This window comes from Lagopus muta, chromosome 1 (genome assembly GCF_023343835.1).
Source record: "Lagopus muta isolate bLagMut1 chromosome 1, bLagMut1 primary, whole genome shotgun sequence".
NCBI classification, from domain to species: Eukaryota; Metazoa; Chordata; class Aves; order Galliformes; family Phasianidae; genus Lagopus; species Lagopus muta.
The window spans coordinates 181,082,599-181,103,649 of record NC_064433.1 but is presented as its reverse complement, the minus strand read 5'-3'; the positions used below and the strand labels follow the sequence as shown (position 1 = coordinate 181,103,649).

Genomic DNA, 21,051 nt, shown 5'->3' with positions numbered 1-21,051 from the left:
GAACACATAGAATTTCTCAGAAACTGCAAACTGAACCACGAGGCTTATGTCTAATCCAGTAACATTTTGTATTCTCTTATATGGTATGTGTTTATTCATGCTATGTGTAGGATTAAGTAAGCATCTGGGAAATACAGAAGAATAGCTGTGATGTTACAGTGAGTGAAAGCAATAGATGTTTGGACATCTATTGGACATGTATGGACATAGCCCTGCTTGCACGAATGAGCTGCCCTGCAGTGTTAGCTGTTTGCGTCCCTTGGTTTTTGAGGTTGGACTGTGTCTGTGAAATGGAAATGCATCAAGTAATATGCAGAAGCACAGGGCACCTGCTTTAGCAGCACTTGGACTTGGTGATCTCTTGGGGTCCATTCCAACCCCTGGAATTCTGTGGTCCTGTGAGCTGATGGAATCACTGAATTCATTTTCAGGTGCTTTTCTGTTATGACTGGAATGAGATAAACAAGGGTTCCTTTTGCAATATGTATTGTATCATTCAAATTCTTCAGAGACATAGGCAAGGCCAGCATGGAAAAAAGGAGTGTCAGAGTACAAAATCTCTCCCAAGAGTCATGACATTCTAGAATGGTCAGGGCTAGTTAGCAGGAAAAAAGATTTCAAGGGGAGGGTTAGGATGAAGTGGAATCCGAGTAGAATTCAGAATTTGTTTTGGGCAGACCATTCAAAGACTTGAAGTTTTCTGCAGTCACCTTAAACCAAAACATTCTGACCATCTTTAGCTTTTAACTGTGAATGTTAACATCTCTTATGTTGGTTACTTGAATTTTATAACAAACTCAAGTGATTTCCCTACTAGTTTTCTTTTAGCAAGATCAGGGGCTGCAGTTTTTATTGGCTTTCAACCAGTATTGCAACATACCATTATCTTCCACATTATTACCTGATTCAAAATAAGTTCACATTTGCTGTAAGGGCTGCTAATCAAATTGAAATTTATCTCTAGACTAACTTACTCTGCCTAGATACTTGGACTTGTTTTGGTTATATATTCCTCCAAGTAGTCGTTTTTAAGGTAAAGTAGTACTTTGTTTCCAAGTTGGTGCTGTAGAAAATGACATTAGAAGCTTCATATCTAACAATCTGGCTGTTCAGTGAATTGAAGAACACCTTGCCTCAAGAAAGCCCTACTTTAACTGATGGCAATAGAGGATTTGTACTGAAACAGCATTTTCACTACAGAAAGGCTTTGTTTCAGTGGTAGATTAATACATCAGTAGGACTCTGTGGGAACATTGTGATCGTTATACACACAACATTCATCACAAAGCATAAAAAGAGAGAAATGGAGAATTGTCACCTAATATATAGCTGCACCTCCTCTCTATGCATGGACGTTTTCAAAAGAACAGCTATTGTTCATTACCATGCCTTCGTTTTTTTATATTCATATGCATCCAAATATGTATAGATATGCACTAAGTGATTTTTCCTGTACCTCAGAATCTTTTTGAAGTGACTTGTTTTATTGGAATAAAGTAAAATGTTCATCAATGTAGAAAAGGACAGGAACAGAAGGAAAAACATCAGTATCTGCTCTGTAGTTTACTTCAGTTATAGCAATAATAAAACGTTTGCTTTCAAGATGGGAGTGGAAAATACAAAAGTTTGTGCATTCTGGTCTGACATTTATTTTTAATTATGATAATTTGGTCGTGTCAGAAAGAGCATATACCAGTGTCTCAAGGGAAAGGTGGGAGATCTCTTGCTTTCCCACCAAGATTGAAGTATCACTGTCTGGAGAACTTCAACTTTGAAGATGACAGAGCTGTGCTTTGGTTTTCTTTTTTCTTTTTCTTTTTCATTTTACCAGAAATAAACCCCTGCTTGTGAACTGGGAAGCATAGTAAAATTTAACCATTTTCTTCAAATTTTCATCTTCTGTCCTGGTAGGCTCGTGGTGGCCTAGGAGCCAAGCAACTTGGTCACCTCTTTCAATTTAGTACTATATTAATTCTTATCAAACCCTAGCAGCACTGCTGTAGGACTTTGTAGCTTGAGGTCGATGTGCAGTTTATGCCTGGTAGTTGCACATCTCCATAAGGAAGCATGAGTCACCAGCTGGGAGACAAAGCTTTAAACCAGACACTCCGAATTCAAGGACAGGAACAAACAGAACAGCTGGGTCCGAGGAGGCTGACAGATCTCTTAACAGACAACATAATTATGCTTTCAGATAGTGTCAAAATAAGCACATAAATATCAGCTCTTGAATTCAGTAGGCTTTTTTTAGGGGAAGGTAGAAGCTGAAATCTTTTACATTTCATTGGCCAAAACTATGACCCGTATTCTTATAAATCATATTCTGCAAAGTTTTTAAGAGGAATATTTGACTTGAAAAATATCTGATAAAAAACTGAGATTTGTAAAGCAGGTAATGTGTAACAGTCAGTAACTAGTTTAAGTGATGAGATAAATGAAACATGCCATGAGTGCTGGCAATTACATGAAATTTAGTTAGATAAATTTGTCTCTAAAGAGGTATAAATGTGTATTAGAAGAGCATTTGTATAGCTGGCCTTTAGGATTTGCTGATGTAAACTCACCTCTTACCGTGGCCACTGCTGTGAAGTACACAAGATGGTATGGAAATAGGTGCAAAACTGTTCTATCATTGCAATGTATTTACATTTGCAAAAGAAAGGGGAATTCTCATTTTTATAGCATTTAAATTCATAAATAAAATTTACAATGAATTTATAGTAATTTTTTTGCAAGTCAGAGAGATCTGAACTCCAAATAATTCAGAAAATGCTATTCACACACAGTATGGCTGTGAGTGTTTTTGGAGGTGTCTGTACTGCTCAGGTAGTATTATTATATTTGTTTCTGGTGTTACAGCTCCAGTTGATTCAATGTGTCAGCTTTGCCTTATTTGTATGCATTGCATCAGAATCCAAATAAGGGTGGATTCTGATTTTTACAGAAGATGAAGAAACGCTTTCTTCCATCAGCTGTTCTTCCCTCCTTTCACCACACATCAGATCTCGATGGAAACATTTTCTGGAAAATATCCCATCATTGAAACCTTAAACATAAGTGAGAGAGAGAAGACTATTCCTTTGCTATAATTTGGTAGAAAATCTTATAGTTATTTGCTTTCCTTTCTGTTTAAAATACTGTCTAGAAATAGTTTTATCTACAAAATCTTTTTTAAAACATTTATCCTGCAATCTGCAAATTCCAAAAAGTGTAAGTGGATGGGAATTAGTTGATTTCCTTTCTCCTTTTTGGGATAACCAAAATGACATGGAATATAATGTAACATAGATGGATAAACAATTATGAATCTGCTCATTAAACAATGTCCTTGCATTTTATGTATAACATTTAAACAATTATAAAGCAACTGAGTTAAGTAGCCTTACAATTTATGCTGCATATGTGAGCTTAATTCTTCTAAATTTTGCCTTCTGATAGTTTTCAGATTACTTTTCCATACAGTTTTTATATGACTTCTCTTAAATTTTCACAATAGGTGCCACTTCCTGAAAGAAAATTTATGAATGGATTAGAAATAAAAAGAGAACTCCTGCATTGTGATCCCCAGAATCTCAACATTTAATCATTTGATAATGTAAATAATATCTAAGAAGTAGTATTATAAATTCCATTTCTGGGGCTGAAGGACTGTGTTAGTCCATGAGATAATTAAGCATCTGGAGCAGAGATCCTGAGAACAAGCACTCAGTACAGGAATGCTGTATTTGCTAACAGAGAGCAACAGAGAGAAATATATGGCTGAATACATTCCCTACATGGTCTTGTACACTTGTCTCAGGACTTCATTACATCTGTAAGTTAAGATTCAAAACCCTGATAACGAGCATTCAGGTCACTTTGCCTTCAAAGTCTTTCAGCATCAATTACTGAAGTGCTGCATGGCCTAAGAGTTTTGAAGGGAGTTCTTTTCATCGCAAGGAGTTAAGAGACTGTGTTTGTAGCATCCTCTGAGAGCTTTTCAGACAAACAGATCAAGTCCTGTTAAATAATCAGTTCATAGCTAGTTTCTGTTTCCTAGATGAGGTGGGGGAGAGAGAAGCTGGAATTAGTCCAGGAAAGACAAGGGTATTGGTAGGAAGTTTTTCTCTGGTCATCCTGTGCCCCATAGCTTCTTTGGTGGGTTTGGTGGAGTATTCTGAATCTTTTGTGTAACACAAGCACCAAAGTCCTTCCTCAATGGGATTTGCTTTACTGGCTCAGCCCAAATCTTCTGTGAAATCGACATAGTGTAGTGCCATTAATTTTACATGTCTTTCAAACATGCACTGGCAGCATTATTAATTTTCTAATGGACTTTACCATTCCAGTTTAATTTCTACATTCCACTACAAAAGTTTATTTAAAACAGTTTATTTAAATGAAACTTCCCTTCCTGTGTTGTGGCAAGAACTCCTTACTCCTCACCAACAACAGAGCTTTGAGGTTGAAAAGCTGTTAATTCTAAATTCTTTTAAGCACAAGCATGTCCTTTCTAAGAGGCAGTTTCTCTGATAACCTCTTCCTTAGTATGTATGCCAAATGTTGAGTAGTAAATGTATGACTAGCTTAAACAATGTCATGATTATAGTGGAAAGACAAAGCTTCTAATTAATGTTCACTTTTCTAATATGGCTATAAAAGTGTATATGAAGTGATTATGATTGCTAGTAAGGCATTTGCACTGCAATCTCCTTTGAATAAAATGAACTAACTACTGGAAAAAGAAATACTTGATGAGCTCAAAGTCAGTGAAGGTGTTTATGTACCCCATTGGCTTTGCACTTTGTATCATCATGAACATGGATGTCTTCTGCTTCATGATGAACGTGAGGGAGAGCATTATTTTCATATAACACACAAAGAACTCCTGTAAATAAGCCACAGTCAAAAACACCAAAAATTGCAAGTAAAGAGAGAAGTGAGGAGCCTGGATTTTCAGAACAGGTAATGCTTCTACAGCGTTCATCTTCAGACGAGCATCCTTATTCACCTCTTGGAGCTGTGAGCTGTCAGCATTTCTGCAGAAAATGTCAAATGCACACAGAGCAGCCCTTTGGTGTAATGGAGTCCTGACAGATTGCAGTGGCAGAGAATTCACTTGTCAGCTTCTCTTAAAATTTTACTTACTGCAATGTTGTTCCTTCACTGTCATCATCAAAGTTTCCTCGGGGTCATGTTTTGTCTTTGTTTTAGTGTGTTACCAACATGAAATTGTTTGCCACAGCTGTTCTAAGGCCTAAGACATACAAGTGACCTCTGTAACTCCTGATAAGTATTCCCTTTCCTAAAGTGCCAAGTGTGCAGATAGGCTGGGGTTAGATTTCATCTATAAGGGACATAAGTTAAAAGAGGCAGCAGATGATAAAATAAATTGTACTTATGTATTCCCCTCACTACAAGAAAGACACCGAGGCCCTGGAATGTGTCCAGAGAAGGGCAACAAAACTGGTGAGGGGTCTGGAGCACAAGTCTTATGAGGAGTGGCTGAGGGAGCTGGGATTGTTCAGTCTGGAGAAGAGGAGGCTCAGGGGAGACCTCACTGCTCTCTGTAACTACCTGAAGTGAGGTTGTGGTGAAGAGGAGTTTGGCCTCTTCTCCCAGGCAAACAGGACACAGGGGAATGGCCACAAGGTGTATCAGAGGAGGTTTAGGTTGGACATGAGGAAGAACTTTTTCTCTCAGAGAGTGGTCAGGCACTGGAATGGCTGCCCAGGGAGGTGGTGGAGTCGCCGTCCCTGGCAGTGTTCAAGAGGCGCCTGGATGAGGAGCTGCGAGATATGGCTTAGTGCTTGTGGTGGCAATGGTGATGGGAGGACGGTTGGACTGGATGACCTTGTAGGTCCTTTCTAACCTTGTGATTCTATGAGAACAGATATGCAAATCTAGAAAACAAAGAGATAATATATGTTACAAACATTTTTGCTTCCTTATCATCTGATAATATTCTTAGAGATGAAACCTAATGAAATGTTTGGGATTTTCAGTTTTATTTCTGAGCAGTTATTGACCAATAAAAGAATTAATAATTCTTGAATGCTTTTTGAGGTCTATATACATAGTACTTGTTATGCATTTTTAGCAGAAAATTTGGCATTCACTATCATTGCATAGCAAGCTACAAAAACAAAACAAAGTACATAATTATGTAATTGGAATGATTAGGAGTTTTCTGTGTGAAATGATGAAACTGCACAATACAACAAAATAAATGTATGTGAACTAAATTTACACAAGTAGGTAAAAGTCATTGTGCATTTCAAGGAGGACATCTTTATCCTTTTGTTCTGAACCTATTTCTGGAGGCTGTCTCAACTGGAACTTTTGTCCTCATGAAGTCTGTTTTACAAGGACAATAAAATCATATACAATGCAGAATAAACTCTGTTTTCAACCTCTGGAGCAAAAGTGCTTGAATTGCTTTGGTTTTGTCTTTTGTTGCAGCCCTTCTTACACCCTCTAGATGTAGTAGTTTAAGCTTACCTGCTATAGATACAGAGTTGGGTTTTATTCAGCAATTACAATTTTTCTCCTGTATTTAACCTAGTCATCTTACTGGTGCAATCTCTAGTTTAAACAAGAAATAACCTAACATGGATAACTTCTTTTTATCGTCTGTTTGGTTTGGTTGGCTTTGCTTTTCCCATTTGGGAATTCCAGAGTTAGTTCTTAAATTTGAACTGGTACAGAAATCTCTGGGTATGTGGTTTTTCCTTGTTTGGTTAAGTTCAAGCAGAGGTTAAAAATATAATCTAGCCAAACATGAAAGTTAATAAATAACCAACGAAGCATTATTTATTCTTCTATTTTAGAAAGACACTGATTTGTATAGCTTTAATTTGAAAACATTCCCTACAGAGATCTTTCTATACACATGGTTCTTTGTTCTTGTATTTAGTTTCTTTATCTCAGATCACAACTGTAGTAGAGGACTGCAGCAACTTCTGAACACCTAATGCAAGATACAGTTTAATTCAATCATAAAAAGCCTTTCAGGATTAAAATATTATATATTATATATTATATATATATTAATATATATTATATAATATATTATATTATAATATATTATATTATATATTAATATATTATATATTATTAATTATTATATATTATATATTATTATATATTATATATTATTATATAATATAATATATTATATTATATATTATATATTATATATTATATATTATATATTATATATTATATATTAATAATATTAAAATATTTGTGCAGCTATAAACTATGCAATACTGTAGCACAACATTTTTGGTAGAATTAACAGTTTTACTGCAAAAATATGTTCTTACACTCTAGTTAGCTTTATGCATTTTTTAGTAAATTTTTGAAACATTAATTCTGTTGTTATTTCCAGAGAGTATATAATCTCTTACTGAGGTGAACAGACTTTGCTACTTGCAACCATTCTGTTTTAAAGTCACTAATAAAAAAAAAGTCATTGTTTTATATCTAAGACAGCTTCTCTTAGGCTTTTCTCTAGTGTGTGATACCAAATACTTTGATGCTCAGCTGTGTGGAACAGAGAGAGAATACAGGAATCTGAACATAGATAAAATGCTCTTTTCCTTGCATTTTCAAACCTTAGAATTTTCATCCATATCATGCATCTCAGTGTCTGCATGGAGAAGTATTAGTGAAGAAATTAGCTGTACAGTAAATACATGAAGTGCTCACATTGGCAGTTCAGAAGTGCCCGTCACTCTCATCCATCACTGTGTTATTGTTGATGAAATGGCTGGGGGAGTGGGTGGAATCTCCCACACCCTTAGACCTGATCTGCTCTCACTGAGAAAACAGTACTTTCCTTTTTCTGAAAGATGAGAAGAAGGGGATTAAGCAGTGTGATTAGGGTAGCTGTGAGATGCTTGCCATGTTTGCTGTGATGAGGTTTAAATCATCCTCACTTGTGGCAGTAACATAGCCATACAGTCTAGAAAAAATATAGTTTGGAGAAAATTCAATAACAAATCTCTGTTTTCTTGGATTCTCTTTCATTTTGTAAGCTCCTTTGCATGTTGGGATTAATTTATCCTGACCATATGAACCATTGTGTATCACAGTATAATCCAGAAACAGTAGTTTTGTTTAGATTCCCCAAATAGTATTCCATTTTTATATTGAAGAATTGATATAATACATGCAATTAAACTTGTTGAACTGTGCAGCTCATCTGCCTCAGTTTGATCCACAAAGCACATCATTTTCTTTTGTAATTGGACACAGATAAATTTTGACATGATGGAAGCTTTGGTGCTATGCCCTTAAGTCATAAAAGCACCTGGTACACTATTGATTGTGCTTTGGTCTAAGCTCTCATTAATGAAAAGCTAGTATAAGTGGGAAGAAAAAAAAAGCAGCAAGCATGTCTGATAAATTTAGCAGTCCTGTTTTATGTCTGTATTACAGAATGTTCATAAAGAAGTCAAAAGGACAGACGATTCAGAAAGCTTATCAAGTCTTGACAGTCTTGAGGCCGGAGAACAAAACGGAAATTACACTCCAGCGAGTGAATCAACTTTGACTGCAGGTTGTGACTGTGCCCCATATATTCCAGCAAAGTCACAGACTAGGAGTAACGATGCGTTTTATGCAGCTCAAAATACTTCTAAAAACCTGCATCTAAATAATTGTCAGAGAAATTTAGATTTCCAAAGCAACCACAATGACTTACCTACTGAGGACCTTTTAGCTAAACGTAACGTTCTAACTCTTGCTGAACATACAGACAATACAGAAGAGGAACCACCTGTTTCTCACAGATCTGGAAAAAAAGTTGCAGAGTTCTCTACTTCTGGCAATCAAGAAAGCTCTACAAATAAAGCATTTCCTTTTCTGCAAAATATAAAAGAAGAGAGGAATGATTCATCTTCTGGAGTTCGTAGCACTTTAGCAACTAATCCTGTTTTCAGTTCTAGCAAAGCCTGGGCCAGCCCCGATTCTGTTCCAGGACAAGGAGTTCAGGATCTGATGCAAAATCAGAGCTTTAAAATGACCCCACAAAAAAGAAGTAAGTCTGTGCAAACTTCCACTGAACCTATTGCAACATCCAGAATCTTACTTCCTAATCAGAGGTGTTTCTCTGGCATTTCCAGCCCCGCTGATGTGGTGCCAAAGGACATAAATGTCAGCACTGATTTTTTAAAAAATACTTTAGGAAAAGTGATTGAAAGAAAAGAAGAAAACATTAAATCTATTGATGACGTTGACCAAGGATCATTTTTGCTTCAGGATGTACCAAATGCCTCAGCTCTGTGCAATGTTAAGAAACAGAATAACAAAGAGAAAGAAAAGGCTAATGTGGTTGAAACTATGTCATGGGTGTCTGACACAGAGCTGGGTTTTGGCACTCTTGTACAGCACAACTCCCAGAAAAACAACATTTATGACAGAAGAAGAGCAAAACTAGTCAGAAGTATCTTAAAGAAGGAAGCTAAAGCTGTGGTTATGAACCACGGGATCGTTTTTGGAACTCGGCCTGTGTCTTCTATCAGAGACAGTTTAGAACTTGCAAAAAGTAAGAAGAAAAGTGCAGAAAATACAAAAAACAGTAGAAAGCTAAAATGGTGTGATCAAATTAACCCAATAATAGCAAAAAATAATGAAAGTCGCTATGAAGAGGGCACCAGTGAAATATCTTCTGCACAGCTTCACTGTGTTCAAACTGTAAGTAATGGTCCTTATGCTAATTCATGTATGGGTGCTCACCCTTCAAACACCATGGGCACAGAAAATCGTCATAAAGATTTGCATATATCAAAACCAAATGTCAATTCTGCAAAATCAAATAAAGAAAGCACCTCTCTGAATACGTTTATGTCTGCTGGATCCTCTTGTCCTAAAAAAGTTTGGATGGTATCAAAACATGAAGAAGGCAAATCCCCAGAATGTTGTAACAGTGATGAAATTCACAAAGAGAATCAACACAAAAATAAGGCAAAAACAATCAGAAGACCAAGACCTATAAGAGACCTGTTATGTTCTGTGCCCAGGAGCAGCAGAGGCCCTGGCACTGCAGTTCGACTGCGGTCAGCCACTGAAGGCCAAGCAGTTGAAGGGAGGATGCTGGCACCTCAGCCACCATCTGCACCTGCGCCGGGAAGCAAACATGGCAAAACCAGAGCCAGCCCAGCTGCGAGACAGCCCCTGCCTTCTTCCTGTCCTCAAGCTACCTCTACAAATGGGAACTCTTTAAATCAAAGGCAAGCTTTGTTGGCAGATCAAATTTTAAATAAAAGTACACCAGGAAGCTGTGAGAGCATAACTTGTAGTTCTGAGGTGGCAACTGTGCTGTCCACACCTTTCTGCAGCACGTCCTGTGAACCTCTGGCAAAACATAGTGGTTCTGTGAGCCGTGGGCCAACAACTGGCTGCCAGCACTGTCCTGTAACCTGCGCTGAGCAATGTGCTAACACAGAAAACAGACTGCATCTTGATCGTATCCCAACAGCTGAGGAAACAACTGCATGGAAAGGAGAGTGTATTGCCCTCACCCCCAAGGAGCCAGCTGCTGGTAAGTCCCACATTTTTGCATTGAGAATGGGACATCAAAACCCAAAATCCCACTTATTTGGGTGGGAATTAGGTAAAACCCAAAGTTCTGATCTTTGGTGTTGGGCATAACCCAAAGTTCTGTTTTTTAGCATTGGAAACATGGCATCAAAACCCAAGATCTCACTTTTTTGAGGTGGAAAAAGGTCAAAACAGGAAGTCTCAAATTTTCATATTGACAGCATGACATGGGAAGACAAAGTCTCACTTCTTCGGGGGAGAGAATTGGGCAAAAAACAAAGTTCTGATTTTTTGAGTTGGGTGAAAGTGATGGTTGTGGGTTGGGGACATTCATAAGAACAGATTTCTAAATTGCACAGATTGGTTCTCAATTAAAACACTCAGCCTGTCATCCATTCACACCAAGCAGCCAGCTTTAACAAATTTCTGCCATTTGTCATCACTTCTGTTCTAGTGGTGCCCAGGGGCCTCTCAAATGTGGATCCTTGTTTTTATAAGTCCTTTACAATATTAAATGAAGTTGTTTCCCTGAGATCCCGAGTAATGAGCAGACGTGACAGGTGGTCTAAATAATGAAATAAGAGGAAGTGGGCTTTTATAAGCAAGTTTTACAAGGGAACTGCCGGATTCTCCACCTGGGAAGGGGAGACCTGGGCTGTACATACAGACTGGAGGATGAGAGGCTGGAGAGCAGCCCTGCTGAAAGGGATCTGGGGGGCTTGGTCAACAGCAAGTTGAATAGGAGTCAGCAGAGTGACCTGGCAGCCAGGATGGGCAACCAAACCGTGCGGTGCCAGGGCAGAGTGCCGCCGGGCGGGGAGGGCTGTCCCACCCTGCACTGCACTCGTGTGGCCTCACCACCAGCACTGAATGCCGTTTGGGATGCCGCAGTACAAAAAGGATGTAAAGCTATTACAGACGGTCCGAAGGAAGGCTACAAAGATGGGGAATGGCCTGGAGGGGAAGGCGTATGAGGAGCGGCTGAGGTGCCTTGGTGTGCTCAGACCAGAGCAGAGCAGGCTGAGGGGAGGCCCGATGGCGGCCGCAGCTCCTCACAGGGAGCGGAGGGCAGCGCTGAGCTCTGCTGTGTGTGACAGCGACAGGGAACGGCATGGAGCTGCGTCAGGGGAGGGCGGCTGGGGGTGAGGGAAAGGGGCTGCGCCAGAGGGCGGTGGGCATGGAACAGCTGCCCAGGGCTGTGGGCACGGCCCCAGTGCCAGAATTCACGGAGCATTTGGATAACAGTCGTACAGTGTGATCTTTAGTTGTCCTGTGTGCAGCCATGAGCTGGGCTCAGTGATCCTCATGGGTCCCTTCCAGCTCAGCTCAGGAATGATTCTGTGATAACTGGGAACCACGGCTTGCAGTCTGACAGCCACTGCCAGCTGAGAGTGAAAGAAGTGCACATCTGTTTGCTTTTATAATGCTGACACTGTATATGCCTAAAATCATTACATCTTGCCCTCATTAGTATGATTAATGCTCAAAAAGATTACATATAAACTTAAAAAATTAAAAGCTTCTACCAGACAACTGCTGCTGTTTTGCAAAACGTCTGATTTGTAAAGAATTTTAAAATACGGATTTACAAAAATTAAGAAATTTTAGGACCAGTCTCACATTTTATTTAAAAAAAAAAAAAAAAGAATTACCTTGGGAACAGTGTGCTGCAGAGAGTGATGGGGAAGGTGAAGAAAAGCCGTGGGAGATTCATCTCTTGGTTTCTACATTTCAGAACTGTTTCAGACTTGCAGTTTCCCTTCTGTCTCCCTTGCAGCCCAGCTGTGGCAGCTTCTGCCTGCAATGTGCGCTGTGCTCTGCTGCGCTTCCTCTTGGTGGCAGCAGCTGGGGCCCGGCTCCCGAAAGGCCCGCAGCACCAACCGGTGCCGTGCTGTGATCGGCGTGCAGCTCAGAGACACTTTCTAGCAAAATTAGGATTCCCATGGATTGAGAAACTAAGTTTCTCATTTTATCTACAGTAAACACATAGTTTTAACGATGGGAACAGAGCTAGATGAATATTCTTGGCCTGAAGGAAGTGAGATGAGAAATGAGAAATTTTATCTCCTTGTCCATTCAGTTCAAAGGCAAAGAGATGATCTTAACTATGCGTGATTTAAGTTAACCTGTTTGATTTTACGTTGGAAATGAATGAAGCCTGCCATTACCATACGTGGCCTGGAGCAGAGGTGATGCCCTGATTTGCACATCAGATCACTGAGCGGTCCCGGTGTCACTGAGCTCCAGCTCTGTTAGAGGAGGGGCTGAGAAACCTCTCTTTAAGGTATAGGCGGGTGGCCCTTTCTCAGTATCTGCTTACATTTTGTGGTTTGAAAGCTTTATTTATTTAAATGCGCTAAATTACTCTTAATGGCTGGCTATTATTTCTTCTATTGCCTGCAAATGCACATGGATCACCGTGGGTTTTGTCCTGAAGTGCTTGCTATGAGAATGAATACTGCTTTACTCTTGAGTAAATTGTCTGCTGTGACACTGTTGCCGAGCTCACTGAGGTCTCTGAGGACATAAGAAAATGTCATCTGTTGCAGTGTGTGCCCACATGTAGGCTACAGAAAGTGAGAGCAAGATGAGTAAATAAAATTGTTGTACATGGGGATCTTCCTCGTATTGTGGTTCCAGGCTTAAAATCTGTATTTCCTGGCTGACACGAGTTATTCTCTGTTGCTAAACGCAAGAATTATTTTAAGTTCTTTAATATTCAGTCAGTAAGGTTTGAAAATGTGTTTAGCATTTAGCCTGAGACAAATAATGCCTTGAGGGCATGATAAGGGCATGATTTAGTGATGAGACTCGGTAGGACGGGTTAATGACAAACTTAATGATCTTGAAGGTGTTTTCCAAACTAAATGAGTCTATGATTGTATGATAATACTGGCCCTAGTTCACATGCTTACAGATAAACAGGTATATCTCAGTATCTCATGCCCTTACAGATATTATTACTTATTATATTTTTAATTAAATTTCCTACATGAGTATTTCCTGGTCACAGACCTACTATGCCTTGTGAACTGATTCAATTAAAGATTGATGTGCATCAATAGAGTAACTTTGGAATTTATTTTTCAGGAAAAGATCACGTGATTACTAATATAACAAGAGGTTTCTTTAATTGTTAAATTTCTGCCTGCATACAATGTAACACAATTACATTTCTCTTTCTTTTCAGGTATCACTCAACATCATATATCACATTACAACAATTCACATCCAACTAAATGCCAGCCCTGTAAAGCTCCTGTATCCCGTATTCCCACTGGGGACAGCAGCCAGAAGACTTGTTTCAAAGTTTCTTCTAGGAGGAACAAATGGGCCTTTTTCCAGGCAAACAGTAAGAATTCTGCGTTGTTAAATATCACTATAATAACAAGTGAAGAAATAAAATTCTGTTAAAATCACTGAAAGACCTCTTGGCCTAATCATAAACTTCTGTTTATAGAGTCACAGCATCATAGAATTGTTCAGCTTGGAAAAGACAACTAAGATCATGTAGTCCAATCACCCACCTACCACCAATGTTGTCCATTAAACCATGTCCCTAAGTACTACGTTCTCTGCCCTTCAACACCTGCAGAGATGGTGTCTCCACCACATCTCTGAGCAGACTGTTCCAATGCCTCTCTCTTTCAGAAAAGAAACTTTTCTCAATATCCAACCTGAATCTCCCCTCACAACTTGAGGCCATCCCCTTTCATCCTGTTGCTGTTCCTGGGAGAAGAGGCCGACCTTTCAGACAGCTGTAGAGAGTGATAAGGTCTCCCCTGAGCCTGCTCTTCTCCAGAGTGAACAATCCCAGCTCTCTCAGCTGCTCCTCATGAGATTTGTACATACATTTGCACATGATATTAGAGGAACAAATAGTTAATTTATATTTCCAAGTAAAAATCAAGTAACTGTATTTACTAAGGAGAATGTAATGTATCCTTGAATATGCAGATCCTGACTTGCATGTGGAAATAATGATTTACATCCCCAGTTTGTATGCATGGAAATTTATTTTAAAACTTAATTTTTAAGTTTGAAACCAGATTGCTAAATTTTGAAAATGCACTGACAAAATGGAGATAAATTTGAGGTTCAATATCTAAGTCAGGTCTTTTCCTAGTTGAGGAAAATTACTACAGAGTGCATGCTATTCTACATCTGGATTTTATAGTATTATCCTAAGATGAAATTAAACATGCTTTAGACTTGTCTGTTTCTCTCTTCACATTAAGAAAATACTTTCAGCAAGATATGCTGTAACATACATAAGGTGAACTCTGAAGCTCTGAGACAGAAATTTACCCACCATCACTAGTTTTGCTTCTAGTATCTTTATCATGTTTTTACATTTTTTTAATGTTATTTCTGCATGCATCTTATTTAAGGTGTTGTTCCTGTTACAAAACAAAGGCAGATTTTTAACAGCTTTGAAAACAAACACGGAGCTTTTACAAGACAGAGAAGGCAAACTGTAGATTCTAAACGATGGAAGCCTGCTCATCACACACAGGTAAATATTGGATACTATTAAAAAAATAAAGGCTTGTTTACCCTCAAAATTGAAAGAATTTCAGGAATATCAAATATTTGTTCTATGTCACAGAATTTTGAATCAATGTGCTAAGTCAACTTGCCATCAGAATTAATAAAAGTAATAAAACCAATTACAGTACATCTACTGTATTAGTATATACTAATATTTTCGCACTTGAAAACATCTAGCTATATGAAGTAATAAATTAAAATGGTCAGAAAGAATTCCTGTTACCTTAAATTACATTTTTAAAACTCTGAAAATATTTTTGATAGAATGGGTTACGTACCGCCCAGCTGCGTCCTGTTCAGTCTGCATTTGATCCAGCACAAAAAATGAATGGCACCCATAAGGCTGAGGAAGGTATAGTAACATCTCTCTTCAATCACTTCTAAACATGAAGTACTGACCTAATATAGTGTAACATCTCTTGTAGCATCTCTTGGCAGCAGTGCTTCAAAGTAAGAAAGGTGGTTTGTTGTCTAGGTCTAATTTTTTCAGAGAAACATAAGATATGGCATCACGTGTCATGACAGTAATAGTTCTATAAATGCATTACAACCTACAGTTTGTATTTAACTGACTGCAAGATAGCTGTGTGTATGATACATGGCAGTATAATATGGACAGGTACTGGTTGCTGTCATTACACATATATAAGCAAGGCTAGTAGAGCTTGCTCTCACCCCAGTGATCTCCACTGTAGGACACATTAGTGACCTTAACTATATCATTTTCTAACATATCTTGTTCCTTGATTTTTATAATGTGAATTTTGTTTCACAGACACTCATACTCATGAAAGCAAGCAGTATATTTAAATGTCATGTGCTCTTCTCATTTATTCTGTAATCTCATCATTCTTCTCATTTACCATGTAATCTCATCAGTTTCAGAAAGCACTGCTCAGTTTCTTATGGCAGAAAAACTTACAAGTACAGCCCTTGCAGAAGATGAAATCCTGGCAGCCATGGGAAGTGTGCAACCAGCCAGACAGCCCCTACTGCTTAACACAGCTCCACGGCCTGGCATGGGTGCACTTTCAATAGAAGAAGAGAAGATCTTCCAGTCTCTTGATCGTCTCAATCAAAGGCTACAAAGTAAGTTTAATAATAAAAAGAATCCTACATCAAGTGATTAAGTAACTTTATATTTTGTTGTCATGTGTTATTGTGGATTAAATACAAGAATCTTGTGATAAAATCTTTTTTCTTCTCATCCCTGGAGTTAAATTTAAGAGGTGTGGATATACTGCTTGGAGACTCGGTTTAGTGGTGTACTTGGTAGCGTTAGGTGGATGGTTGGAATTGACCTTGAGGGTCCTTTCCAACTTCAGTGATTCTCTGGTCATGCAGATCTTTGATACAAATTCTCAGTAGATGGACATTTTCTCTATTCTGTGCACTCTATCCTTTCCAAGCACCATTCAGACAATGCTCTCAGCCATGTGGTCCTGTGTGGGGCCACGAGTTGGACTCAGTGATTCTTGTGGATTCTTTCCAGCTCAGGATATTCTGTCATTCTGTGATTCTGTGGTCCTGTACTGGAGGTCACTGGGAAGCTTGTAACTGTCCATGGAGTCTCCTCATTGGTCTGCATGGCTTTCTGTATCATTGCAATAACTTCTGCTTGTCATTTTTGCCCTTTATGGAACTGCCAAATCTCCCTGACTTTCCTTTTTATTTGGATTTGTTTTATACACAATTTCACTTGCCAATTATGGAAGTTTACAAGACTCTGCATCCTTGAAGTCCACTGATCTTACTTTACTATTCTACTTATTTTTCTTAAAATCTGTATAATTTCATTAGTTAACCAGTTTACCCCAATAGTTCCTATTGAGCGGAATCATACCAAACCTGGGCTTACTTTATGCCATTAAGCTCCTGCCCACTATCCATCACTACATCAAACAGTGGGTTTCTGGACCTTGAGGAAAAAGACTTCATTCTTCTGTGAAATGCAACCACAGGAGAAAACAACTTTGTGACTACTGACAAACTTTGTGCAACTGCAGCAGACAATTCCTCCTCCCATCTGGCTGTGGGTCAGAATTTCATTACACCGCACCTCACTGCTTTTCTTTTGAAGCAAATAGAAGTAAAGAATTCTTTCATTTGTAAGACAAGAGTTTTGGTATGATGTATTCAAGTTAAGAAAGTAGCTATGAGCTTTATTGCAAGAAAAAAAAGCAGAAGAAATTGCTGTATGAATAACAGGGAAATTATAAGAAAATAAAGGGAAAAGTAAATTCAGCAAAGGGACTGGAAGCAATAAAGCTGGAGTTTAGGAAGTGTGAAAAGTACAACTGAAAGTTGTAAGAATAGTACATAAGGAATATTGGAGAAACAATGAAAGAAGTTAAAGATTATTAATGAAATAACTGCAAATTAAAGAGATATGCATATGTATGTATTTTAAATTTAGCTTGCTTTATTAGAAAAATTTGTCATAGGAAGCTATGGAATTTTACAGGTAGGCTTATTAGATATGGAAGCACAAGTATGTTCCTCTAAGTAAGTAAACTGGAAGTGAAGTACCTGACATGTTTGACTACGTTTTTCATCTGTTACCAAATTAAATGCCCAAGCTTGTGCTCCATCGCAGTAACTTTTGATGAATGACAACTAATCACTGCCCAGTCTAAGCCCAGAATTTTTGCTGCTAGCTTAGAGCAGCTCACACTCTTTCCCATAGCTCTGGATTTCTTTGCAGACATGCTGATTTATTCACTTGTTAGTATGTTTCAGATACCAGTATCTAGCTGCACATCTTTTAAATTAGCAGTGGGCATATATTGAACAGATATTAGCAGAGGAAGAAAGAACAGTTCTATTAAACTACATTTCTATAATCTTGGGAACGTTTGTGCTGAATATTTGGTGGAATCATTTTTCCATGTTAATGTTTGCTTTAAATAGAATTTATCATATACTTTGATGCTATTTTTAGATGTTCAAGAAGCCATGACCAGAAATCCATCCATCTCAGGAGTTTTACAGAAAATCACCCCTTTTGTAAGTGTTTAACTTGTTTTAGTTCAACTGTCCTGCAAACTGACCTGATGGCTTATTTTGTCCCTTTGATCATCTTTGTGGCCCTCCTCTGGACCTACTCCAACAGCTCCATGTCCTTGTGTTGGGGGCTTCAGAACTGGACACCAGGTGGGGTCACACGAGAGCAGAGCAGAGGGGCAGAATCACCTCCCTCATCCTGCTGGTCACGCTTCTCTTGGTGCAACCCAGGATATGGTTGGCCTTCTGGGCTGCAAGCACACATTGCTGGCACATGTTGAGTGTTTCATCAATTTCATATACTTTATTAATTTACTTTTACATCCTTCAAATACTGTACTGGAAAAATTGTTACAAAAAATATTAGAAAAAATGCTCTCAGAGTTTGAAACTAAAAAAAAAAAAGAAAAGTTTTGAAGGCCACCAATTCAAAACAGCTGCCTGTTTTTAAAGTGGGTTTTTAAAAGCACACAGAACTCACTGTTATTTCTGTGCTTCTGGATCTTAGTAGATGTGAAATGGAACCTCAGTTTCACCTCCTCTGCCTCCTATCTTACAAATTTATGGCTAAACAAGCAAAAAAAAAGTGTGTTTTTCAGCAATTAACGTAGCTTAGTTGCCTTTATTGGACCTGTACTGAAGCATTTTTGAGCCCATAGGTATCTCTGGGGATTTTTTCAAAGCCTGTCCTACTTTAGAAAAAATGGCTGCTTTCCACACAACTGTATTTTCCTGTCTTGCAGTAGTCAGACTTGGATGGCTGATTTGTGACAAGGCTTTCTCCCACAAATTCGTCAGCTACGTGACTGCAGGAATAAGATACAAACACTAAGTACTGCTCAGGCTGCCCAGTCTCTCGAAGTTCTCCGATGGATCTTTAAGAGCCTTCTTTCTCAACAAGTGTGTACGAGTGTAAAAGTACTTCAGCATTCAAACAGCTGTGTCTACCTGTAGATACAGAAGCAGTACTCAAGTACTGGCTTGGAACTATTGATGACGAGTGAACTTCTGCTGTGCAAGCTCCCAGCTGCAGAAAACGGGTAACTGAGATTTTATCTACTCTTATGCTATGAGAAGCAATGGAATTTTTCAGTTTTTTCTTCATTGTGAGGACCATCTTTTTCAGCTTAGTTTCAGAGCATCCAGATAAAGAATGGATGTTCATCTGAATAGCATTATGCCTTGTAAAGCCAGCATTTAAATCCAGAGGTTGGACAGTTGTTCATGTGTAATTGAAAACAGATCACGTAATATCATCAAAGGAGGTTTCTTGTTTTCTGTTTTTACATTTGTATTTCTCATCATTCTCCATTCTTATAGAGTATTTGGCAGTATATTTCCTCGTCCTTGGTGAATACTGCAGTAACCTCACAGCAGTACCAGAATACATCAGCTAGCAGCTGTGCAGGAAATACTGTTTTCAACAAGCTGCTCTGGGATATTGCAGCTTTAGTATTTCATCTGTATATTATTTGACTCTGTAAAATTAGGCACAGAATAAAGATGAATGCAGGAATTTAAATAATAAATGTTAATTGATTGGTAAGCATTTTAGGATAATTAAGTCTATTTTACTTTGAACTGTAATTTGAAGTACTGCATATTAAAAGAATGAAAATATTCTCATATTTTCAGCATTTGTATTGGTAGTATAAATTTCCTATAACCATAATTAAAAAAAGGGGAAAAAATTGCTACTAAGATTATGTGTAAACTATGCTCCTAATTTCCTGGTGTTCTTTTTTAAGAATTCCTAATATATTTTATTACAGCTGTAAGTGATAAATCGTCAAATTATTTGATTGTCAGTCAATAATGCCTAAAGTTTCACCTTTGCTCTTTATATTGGCGGCAGCATTGCAAATTGCTGTGAGCTGTCTGCTGCCCATATTCAGTAGGCACATGTGATGGCTCTCAAGCTGACTGTACCCTCAGCATCGTATTTCAGCAAAAGGATTTTTTTTGTTCTGTTTTCCTCACGTGCTTTTTTACACGTTACACAGTCTCTATGCTAGCAGAGTAACAAGCACCAAAAGCGGGGACAACAGACTAAGAGCTGAGGCTCATTCCTGTTCTTAACATACATAGATGGAGCCAAGTATGAATATATCCTGCATAAGGACATACAGATTCTAAGAACATGTCTAGGTGACCTTCTGCAGAGCTTGGTCCACTTGCAGTTATCTTTGTAAGTGGTTATTTTGGAGGGCAGTTCTGTTTTGGCACTCTTGGACTGGTAGATCGTACATCGGTCCCTTGATTTTAAGTTTACTTGTAGTGTAACTATTAACGCGTCAATGGATTTGTCGTGTTTGCTGATAAACTTAAAGAATCACAGAATCATAGAATCACAAGGTTGGAAACAACCTACAAGATCATCCAGTCCAACCATCCTCCTACTACCATTGCCACCACAAGCACTAAGCCATATCTCGCAGCTCCTTATCCAGATGCCTCTTGAACACTGCCAGGGATGGCGACTCCACCACCTCCCTGGGCAGCCATTCCAGTGCCTGACCACTCTCTGAGAGAAAAAGCCTCACATCCAACCTAAACCTCCTCTGGTACAACTTGTGGCCATTTCCTCAGGTCCTGTTCATTGCCTGGGAGAAGAGGCCAAACCTCTCTTCACCACAACCTCCCTTCAGGAAGTTGTAGAGTGCAATGAGGTCTCCCCTGAGCCTCCTCTTCTCCACACTGAACAATCCCAGCTCCCTCAGCCGCTCCTCATAAGACTTGTGCTCCAGACCCCTCACCAGTTTCGTTGCCCTTCTCTGGACACGCTCCAGGGCCTCAATGTCTTTCTTGTAGTGAGGGGCCCAAAACTGAACACAGTACTCGAGGTGCGGCCTCACCAGTGCTGAGTACAGGGGGATGATCACCTCCCTGCTCCTGCTGCCCACACTATTTCTAATGCAGGCCAGGGTGCCGTAGGCCTCTTGGCCACCTGGGCACAGTGTTGGCTCATGT

General features: G+C 38.8%; 1 protein-coding gene across 1 annotated transcript in view; it reads left to right on the top strand.

The window, feature by feature from the left end:
• CEP126 (centrosomal protein 126) overlaps window positions 1-19,632 on the top strand; it is a 36,521-nt gene extending 16,889 nt beyond the window's left edge. Inside the window, exons 6-12 of the mRNA XM_048943078.1 lie at window positions 8,425-10,528; window positions 13,718-13,879; window positions 14,919-15,043; window positions 15,343-15,430; window positions 15,958-16,167; window positions 18,020-18,084; window positions 18,825-19,632. Of these exons, the coding sequence (XP_048799035.1) occupies window positions 8,425-10,528; window positions 13,718-13,879; window positions 14,919-15,043; window positions 15,343-15,430; window positions 15,958-16,167; window positions 18,020-18,084; window positions 18,825-18,827 (2,757 nt within the window). The 3' untranslated portion in view covers window positions 18,828-19,632. The remainder of the gene's footprint in view (window positions 1-8,424; window positions 10,529-13,717; window positions 13,880-14,918; window positions 15,044-15,342; window positions 15,431-15,957; window positions 16,168-18,019; window positions 18,085-18,824) is intronic.
• The last annotated feature ends 1,419 nt before the right edge of the window (window positions 19,633-21,051 follow it).